This window comes from Megalobrama amblycephala, linkage group LG10, assembly GCF_018812025.1.
Source record: "Megalobrama amblycephala isolate DHTTF-2021 linkage group LG10, ASM1881202v1, whole genome shotgun sequence".
Taxonomy (NCBI): domain Eukaryota; kingdom Metazoa; phylum Chordata; class Actinopteri; order Cypriniformes; family Xenocyprididae; genus Megalobrama; species Megalobrama amblycephala.
In genome coordinates, this window is record NC_063053.1 from 26,033,651 (window position 1) to 26,043,508 (window position 9,858).

At 34.2% G+C, this 9,858-nt stretch overlaps 1 protein-coding gene across 1 annotated transcript; it reads right to left on the reverse strand.

Moving 5' to 3' along the window:
- Positions 1–5,523: 5,523 nt before the first annotated feature.
- nkx3.3 (NK3 homeobox 3) lies at positions 5,524–8,529 on the reverse strand. Its single transcript, XM_048205588.1, has 2 exons — positions 7,963–8,529; positions 5,524–6,663 (listed from the first exon to the last, which is right to left on the reverse strand). Exons 1-2 carry the CDS (start codon positions 8,249–8,251, stop codon positions 6,206–6,208), a joined length of 747 nt encoding a protein of 248 aa, XP_048061545.1. The 5' UTR covers positions 8,252–8,529; the 3' UTR covers positions 5,524–6,205.
- Between the last annotated feature and the right edge of the window lie 1,329 nt (positions 8,530–9,858).

Consider the following 9,858-nt stretch of genomic DNA (forward strand, 5'->3'; position numbering starts at 1 on the left):
GTTTTTGGAACAGACTGTGGAGTCCTGTGGGTCGGATTATTGGTGGTGGTGTTGGGGGGATTCGCCTGAGGAGACAAGGTCAATGTGAAGTGGTGCTCACTCCAAACAAAGGTATTAACTTTGGGCCATTTCTTTCCTCTTTCATGCCCTTTCTTTTGCCTCTGCAAATGCATTAACGTCTCTTTCCACTTTGCAAATGTGAAAATTTAGCTTCATGTTATGTCCTCCCACCTGGAAGCATGATCATCTGTTCAAGCATCATAGTGAGGCAGTTATGGACTCAATGACTTTTTTCTTTTTGAAGGTGATGTTTTGTTTTGTTTTTTGTTTAAAATTGTTTCTCCTGTCCTAACTTATATAGACACCTTTTGAGTAGGTTACTAACTTAAGTAAGTGGATTTCCCTAAAAAAGTTTCAACATTGTTGATCTGTGGTGCTGTCAAAACAAAATTGGCTCAATCAATGGAATGAGCTGTGTTTATTTAAAAACCAGTTTGAAAACTATTACTTTTCTGGTTCCTTTTTGTTGACACTAATGGTTCAGAAATTAAATGGTGCATTTAAAGTATTAAACCTTTGTCATCTCACTGATATTGGTATAAGCTGTTTTGTTATGCTCTATGCACAGTAAATATATATATATATATATATATATATATATATATATATATATATATATATATATATAAATATATATATATATATATATAACCTCTGATCCTTTTTTTTTTTTTTTTTTTTTTTTCTCATCAAGGAAATTGTGACAGACTCTTTGTTCTTAAGAAGTTAAACTGGGAGGGTCCGACTCATGGTTGATGTGTTTTAAATCCATTCTTTGTTGCACCTATTTAAATTTTCTCACAAATGAATGTCAGTGTGAAACATGGCAAAATAACAATTTGCGTTTTTTTTTTTTTTGGTGTCAGTGTGAGGCTTAATTGCTTAGGGGTTTTGTTGTAGCAGGTAAAAATGAACATGCAATGGGCAAACTCTCCTATCTGCTTTTGTTTTCTTTGTGAGGGTTTATGAGCCTGCTCACTCTAGTCTGCACGAATCGTCTGCTCTACTCAAAAACTGTTTACATGCTTTTTCACGATACATTTTTTGTATAAACACAGAAGTCCATATGGTTCTCAACTGTGCCCTAATTGATCTATTCACAGGTTTGTGTAGAAGACAAGAGTATTGTAGGCCTTGTGCATATAAGGACCATTATCTTAAATGATTTTAATCCTAAAAAAGATTGTAACTGAATAAATAAAGAATAGAAACTTTGGATGCATTTATTTGTTTAACTTCAATGTCTTCACAAAAGAAACAAAGAAATCTGATATTGTAGATATTAATGAGGTTACAAAAAATGCTGATTCATTTATTCTTGCTGATATTTTTGCAATATTTTTAAGCGTAATATTTACTAGCAATTATTATTTTTATTTTTTTTTGTATTTCATTATAGTAATGTAAATGCCATTTAAATAGTATGTCATTTAAAGCACATGATTGGCTCCAGAATTTACTGATGGTACACAAGTGGTATAAAAGTAGATAGGATAATGTAGTACAGACAGTTTAGTTATTCTGTCAGAAAATATCAGTATTTAATCAGTAGACTGAGTGACACCTAACTCAGAAACGGAAATCCATGTTTTGTCCTCGAATGCCTCTCATACAATGAACAATACACGGTATTTTACTATGATTTCATCCATGAATCTAGATAGACATAGACTGTCTAAAGCATTAGTAGATGCAGGTGTCAGAGGGTGTGATTGTAGATGGATGCTGTATTTTGGTGATAGTGAACCTCCTTTCTCTTGCCTTTATGAGGGTGTTGTCTCCTCAAACGCACATGATTAATGTACTCTGGGCTTTAGCCAGACTCTGTTGTGCAACACAGACATGGTCTATTGACTGTATCTGAATCATGCAGATATCACGAAAGGGCTGCTTAAACTCATGTGAACTGCTTTATATTGTGATGGTTGAAATAGAATTATATTTCTCTGCCTGCCCACACATTTTTTTTTTTTTTTTCAATAGACAGCAGACTAATCCTTGGATGTGTGCAAGGCAGCACAGTCTCAGTCACATGGAACAACACACATTTTAACATTTAGATTTAGATACCTGAAACACTGCAGATGCAGAACAGGCTAAATTAATTGGCTAAAGTTGAATTGATTTGTTTTATTCTACAATTGTGAAATTATTATCTGCAGTGTCATTTAAAAGAAACTGATCAGCAGATGATTTACTTCAAATATATCATGCATTGTATTATTACCTATATTCAGCTTTGCTTTCCTGTTTATTTCAGTATTTTAGATATGTATTTAATATAAGACATTGAAGAAAGAAAGAAAGAAAGAAAGAAAGAAAGAAAGAAAGAAAGAAAGACAAACATATAGATATCCATATCAGGATAGTTTGTCATTGAATAATCTCAGCATGTTATTTGGCACGTAAACAGAACTTAATTTGTAAACGTGTTTGACCTCAGTCATCTCACGATACAGTCCTTCTCAAATAGGATTGCAGACTTTTCAAAACAGTCTGTCAGACACTGTTGTTCTTCATGAAAATGAGCTGCACGTCTGCATGCGAGGTCAGAGACAGGACAGATTAAAGATAATTTGATATTTCATCTGTGAAGGCTCATTTACACCAAGAACAGCTGTAAAGATGGATATAACGATATTATACCATCCGCTATCGTTCTGTTTATTATAAGCGTGCGCTGCAGTTTTGTCATCTGCTGCTCAAGCTCTTTACATCAGGATGGATTTTGATTGGCTGTCATTGTTTTTATTGCTCATCAGCAAACTGTGGTCGCAAGTTCTGTAGTTACCAACACAGCTCATTGGAACTTGTGACCATAGTTGGCTAATGATGCTTTTGGTAAATGCACCCTTTTTTGGTAAACGAAACAAAGTGATTCCAACTATATTGTTTATCTGTTCCGTTATCGTTATAGTTGTGGTGTATACTGCTATTCTTTTATATAAATATATTTATGGTTATTGCTTGTGGTGTGAACGGGCCTTAATTCTAATCCCAGATTGACTGACGCTAAGTATAGCCAAAGTCCCTTCACTCGGCGGCCATCTTTGAAACGCCTCTCGGGCATCCTGGGCATCATGCAATCACTTTGAATGGGGAAACATCAAATTCTCCAAAACTGTTCGCCAACCTTACGATTAAATGTCATATTTGAAATCACCAATGAAATCTAACAACAACCGGCTCATAAATTTAGTTTCTAAACGCTCAAATCATGACAAAAAAAAACTGTATTTTTCAGGCTGGATCAAGCTAATGCGCATGCGCAGACCTAAATGCGCGTCTCTTCGGAGGCCCGAGTCTGACTGTTTCTATAGAAACCGGTGATTCTAACGGCCGCTGAAGTGACGCGATGACTTTACCAGTCGGCGATTGGTTCTTATTTAGAAGGCGGGACTTATTCCGCCATATTGCGCGTTACACTTTCTCCCATTCAAAACAATACAAGTGACATGTCTTGTGTTATTCTATAGTCTTTGGAACAGCCTACATTTAATTTAATTTAATTTAATTTCATTTCATTTCATTTTATTTCATTTCATTTCATTTAAAACTAGGGCTGGATATTGACACAAATTTCATGATTTGATTCAATTTTGATTCACAAGCTTGATTCAGTTTGATTCGATATTGATTATTTTTTATATATAGCCTATCAGGTAGTATAGTACAATGCAAATTTTCTCAAGGAAAAAACATATATATAATGTTGTAAACTAGGCCTACAGGAAGTCAGTTGGTAGGCTACCATTACTATAACACCGAAGGTTAAAATTAAATTAGTAAATACAAACACTTAAATTACACACAAAGACATTTTTATAATAATAAAGTTATAATATTAACTTTATAATTACATAATTATGTTTCTCCAATTCGTTTTTTGAAATAAACATTTAAATGGTGGCTGTCATAAAAATCTGCAGATATATTCAAACATACATTAAATATTGAAGAACCGTATACAATATTATAAATAGGCTATGTAATATGGGCCCAGTTTCACAGACAAGGCTTAGCCTAAGCCAGGATTAGGCCTTAGTTCAATTAAGTCATTTAAGTAGCTTTTATAAATGTCCACTAAAAAAAAAAACATTACTGGTGTGCATCTTGTGACAAAACAATGCCACTGACATATTTTAAGATATGTCAGTACAAGTTGCTTTCAGTTAAAACAGCTCAAACAAGCATTTTAGTCTAGGACTAGCTTAAGCTTGGTCTGTGAACCCGGTATGGTGTATATATTTAGCAAAATTCTCCTCTCTAGAGTTCATTTTTACGGAGCCCCACACATGACATGCAAGAAAAAAAATTGAATCGTAGGCACGATTTACTAATTCGTTCCCTCGATTTTCCAAATCGTGCGCACGGTTTACTATTTCGTTCCCTCAATTTATAAATCATGCGCATGATTTATAAATCGAGGGAACAAATAAATAAATCGTCCGCATGATTTAGCCTACTATTTTTTTCCTGCATGTCATGTCTGGGGCTCCATACATTTTTCTAGCTGACTAATGAGTTTGTGGTCTGTGGTAAATGCAACCTTACCATTGTTTACAAAGCTTTTTGTTTATTGACATCTTTCCGCGGTTGAAACACTGACTGAGCGATTACATGGGACATAATACGGATTTTGGTAAGTTGTACTGTATCTTTTAACATAGGCCTACCTTCTGACGCTCATCCATGTTTATTTCGCGCTGTAACTAGTAGTAAAGCGGAAGATATGATCACGTGCGCTTCGTGCTTCGTTTGATCTGAGGCGGCAACAAGCGATCTGCCACGCCACATTAAAGAGCGCCAAAAACGGTATTTATTGTTTGAATTTCGTAAATAAAATGGGCAGAATTTCCGAGAATTTGTTTCATTTCAAAAGTATCAAAGCACAAAGCTTCGTTGATAGGGAACTATACGGGTCATTCATCAACTAAAAGGACAGACTAAAAGATCGATTCTTGTGATTTAAGAATCGATACAGGTTCATAAAAATGAGAAATCGGGAAATCGATCTTTTTTACCCAGCCCTATTTAAAACATATTTATACAGCAGTATGGCCTCAGTAGGAGATTTTAGTGTTTATCTAAAATTGTAACTATTGAATTCTTCTTATGTTTGTGTACTGAGGGTATTTTCATTGGCTTTTATCTGTATGTTAGCCTGTCACGTCAAGCCATTATTCACAAAGAATCTTTTGATCATTGCTTCCTCTTAAATTATTGCCTTTAAGCCATTAATCTCCATACTCTGTGTTGACAAACCCTCTTAAGCTTTACGCTTTTGCGGTTAGATTGTCTCAGACACAAGATCGTTTTTTCTTCTTTTTTTTCTAAAACCTACTGTAACTTTATTAAACCTGTATTTTTCTGTACAGGACAGTGACTTTTAGACTGGATTTAATTTAGGCTTTGATTTAAAACAGTTGACACATTTTAAGACATAGTGAACTATACAGTGTATTTTTCACGGTGATGCAAATAAACATGAACTTTAATCAGTGACAAATGCTAACAGAAAAACTCCCCAAACTAGCTAGACACACTCCATATCAAAGCATTTGCAGTGGACCAGCAGTAAATAGTATTTGAACACTTAAAAACGTACGGATGCCTTTGCATTAGATAACAAATACACCAAACTAATATTAAGTGGCATTCAGTCATACAAAATATTTTATTAATGGAAGATTGTTATGTTTTGAATTATACAATATTTGGACACTTTCTGACTTTGTCAAATGTTAGTGGAACAAGTGCATCCACTAAATTTGTTTTAAGATGCCACTTTTTTGGTTTGATATTTTGTTATCTAAACTCATAGATTTTAAGTGTGCATTTCATTTCCAAATACATTAGTGGCCACTGTATAACATGACAACAAATGAGAGAAACTCTAATGAATGAATTGTCATTGCTTTGGCTTAATGATCATTATTTATCATAATGATTATGAGGAGAACATCAGATTCCTCTTTTGGTTTCATTGTCATTCTACAGTTTATTATGCTTTAAGCTCTTAAAATCCTGGTGGAGGAATAGCAGTTTTGTTTGCTCTTTTCTTTCTGCATAAATGCACTTTGGCTGTTTTTGACTGTTCGTGTCTCCACAATCACTTTGCACATGATGCTGTAACTCTGGTAAATCAGTACAGGCCACCACTTAAAGTGTTTCCTGAGATCCACGGCTGGAAGCAGAACATATAAGGATAGTACGGGAATGACTGGTATAAGGGAGGAACAGACGGACTGGGCAGCTCCTCTGCGTTATATTGCCTCTCGTCGTTTCTCACCAGTACCTTTACTGCCACTCTCTTTGCCAGGGCTGTTGTGGGAGTCGTTGCAAGCTCGGCTGCCATTTGGCGCCGTTTAGTTTTGTATCTCCTGTTCTGGAACCAGATCTTCACCTGCGTCTCGGTCAGTTTGAGCGCTCCTGCCAGGTCAGCCCGCTCTGGGCCAGACAGGTACCGCTGCAGGTTAAAGCGCCGCTCCAGCTCGTACACCTGTGCATGAGAAAATGCTGCCCGAGACCTTTTTTTGCTCGATTTGGAGTTGTTTTCTTCAAATTTGCAGCTCTGTGGTTTCTGTTGGTCCATGTTATGATCTGTAAAGATGGACAAAAAACAGGTTTAGGCTCTGTTTGGAAAATCTGAAGACTTTGTGCTGTAGATGCATAAGAATTAAAAAATAGACCTACAATTTTGACCAGATTAAGAACTTGATAATCCCACTATATATAATGTGCAGTGGCCTGCAGATATGTACTATAAAGCAATGAGAAATTCTTTATTTTAATTTTCTTTTATTTGTTTCAACTTCTGCTCTGTGTCTTAAATGTTGATATATTATAAACTGTATAAATTAGTGCAAGAACAAAAAATTGCTGTTTTTTAACTTCACAAATATAATTTAAAACATAGATATTATAAATGTTGTAATTGAATTTATTGTTGTATAATCAAATGTAATAATTATGATGCTCTATCACCTTCCACTCCCATTTCATTTTAAACACTTTAATTCAAAGTCGTCACCAATTTTTGTAACTTTAAACAGAATATAAAATTGGAAACAAATATAGAAACTATTAAATATTAACTAGCAATTAAAAATCATAACAAACAGTCTTGTTTTAAACATGAGAATCTTTGATGATAGTTGATGAAACCAGATATGTCCTTTAATGTTCACTAAAATGAGCATAAATCTGATTATATTTCTCTTTGTAAAAACATTTACAGGTATTTACAAGACAAAAACCACTTTGAGCATAATTTCACGTCTGTCTTATAGTTTGATTATGCCAGAACTGGTATTATGTGAATGATCTGTTGTTTAATTTTGTTCTATTGAACCCACAAATATTAAACAAAATTAGACAGTGTATATAGGTTATATATTTGCCAAAACTTTTTTTTTAAATTATTATTATTATTTTTTTTTAGGTTTTTATAGAGGTTTGCTTATGTTTTACGTATTTTTAATTGTATCCAATTGTATGCAATTTTTATTTTTTTTAATTAAAATCCTTCACACATTTGTGCCGTTTTGAATTAAAATGTTGAAATTAGATTTGAGTGATGCGTATTATTTTTAATACGTTTTAATACCACAATAAATCAATGCATTAAGTGTACAATGTCAGGTACCGACAACAGCACTCTTTGCATTGACGTTAATGTACACAGTTTATGCATAGCCCTGTTTTTTCTAAACTAAACGTTAATCTGTAGCAGACAAATGTGGGAACATTATACATTATATTTTGCAAGTATAATGCAAAGAAGAAGAAGAAGAAGAAGAACCCCAAATGTTGAAACAAAATGTTTTACAACACTGCCCATGCGGTCTCCCCGTATATTATAACGTATAGGCTATACGTGAAGTTCTTTTAATGTCTCACCGTGTCGTCTTTCTAGTGAATTGTCTTCTCCTCCTGTTGATTCATCCTCGCATGAATGCTGGTCAGAGGATGGTGAGTCTAGCACGAGCACACAGGAAGAGATGCGCCTCTGCGCGCTCTCAGCGCCAGTGTTCCCCACCGGCAGAGATGAGCTTGAACAATCCTGCTCCCCTCTCTCCACATGAACCCTCTCTTCAGCGTATTCCTCATTAAGACGGCAATTTTTCTCGCAATCAAGTCCTCGGTTTAATATGTTGTGGATGGAAAAGGATGTACGGTTATTCGCCATTTAAAACATTTACGTAACCTGCTCGTCAATTTTCGATGGCCTGCAGTTTTGCGCTTCTATCTGGGAAGCTCCTGCGCGTTCATGGCGATGAATTAGTCCACAGTATCTATAATGGTTTTCCTCTTTGCGTGTCATTAATTGTTGTAAAACTTCTTCTGACCCAATCAACAAGCAAGTGTCAGAAAATGTCATGTGCGCATCAGTCCCCTCTGTTCTCTTTCCAGCCGTGGTGCCAATGGGCTTTCTGGAGCACTTCGCTCCTCCCTCTAAAATAGACGTGTAGAAATAGAAAACCTATCGAAATCGGTTTACTACCACACGTTCTTTCTGGCTTTGTTAGTTTGTTAGGACATTTTTGTTTTTCGATGACAAGGATGTCCGAGACTATAAAAATGAGGGTTTTTTTTTTTAGATTTAGTTAAAAACAAGGTGTTATTCATATTGGTTTCATACGTTTTTGAAAAACGTTTAAAACAATTTCTAATCAACAACAAAACTCTCAAGTGGTTAAAAAGTAGCCTACTAAAATATTTGCATAACAGCGAGTGTGCACTTAATATTTTCAAATATACCTTTCAAGATTTAAAAAACAAAACTAGTCTAAAAACATTAAATTTCGACATGAAAACGTGCCTTAATAAATATGGTCAACATTTTAAGAAAAACGTTAAGACTGACAGACATGAGGGAAAGTCTCTCTGTTTATGGTTAGTCAAAGATTGCAAAATGGCTTCTCGCTTGTTGGTCACGCCACACTGACTTTGACATCATTTTTCAAACTTTTGTCAGCCGAATCAAACAACTTATGCCAACATATCGTCTTTCTGGAATTTCACTGGATTTTATTTGATTTTTTTTATGCTATAACAGTTAACATAGATATTACTGAATTTAAGGTAAGAAATCACAGTTTTTATGTTAATTATAGAAGAAGTGCAATCAAGTCATTTTGAATTGATTTCATATTTTATGTATTTTGAAATTTAGATGCACAATTTCAAAGGTAACGCTGACTAAAACATTAAAATAAGACCATAAATCCTCAAAATAGGCTATTGCATTATTTTTGTATAGCCTGTGTACATCTAAAAACAGCACTTGTTATTTATTAATGTTCAACATTTGCACTGCTTAGACGTATAAAGTTATTCAGTGACTAATCGAATTATTTCCTTTTATTCAATCTTTCGTTTCTCATCTGATGTAATGCAGTTTCATGTTAACTTTTTTTTTTTACATTTTTATTATGTAAGCTGTTATAGGCAATTATGTGTAATGCTACTTATCATGTTCTTAATAATACAAATTCTGTTGTTCAAAAACACATTTGTTCTTTGAAGCTCAAAATATAATAAAGTGTTTTTCGTCTTTAACTGAAACTTTTTTCCCAGCTTTTCATTTCCCTCGAAATACTCTTTTGTAAAATTCAAACGTTATTGTTTATTCTTTTAGCCTACCTGCAGTATACACTGATCTCGCTATATTTTTAAGCATGCTAATATATAATGAGCTCTTTAAATAGGCCTAGCTTAACTGAAACGTTTGTTTTTTTTAATATAAACTTGTATTATTAGTAGTGGAATTTTACATTTGCATCTTGAATTCAA

Bases quoted from the DNA above. Each gene is read 5' to 3' on its own strand.
- nkx3.3 (XM_048205588.1), bottom strand. From the start codon at position 8,251: ATGGCGAATAACCGTACATCCTTTTCCATCCACAACATATTAAACCGA. The intron at 6,664-7,962 runs GTGAGACATTAA...CCATCTTTACAG, and splicing joins TTCACTAGAAAGACGACACG to ATCATAACATGGACCAACAG.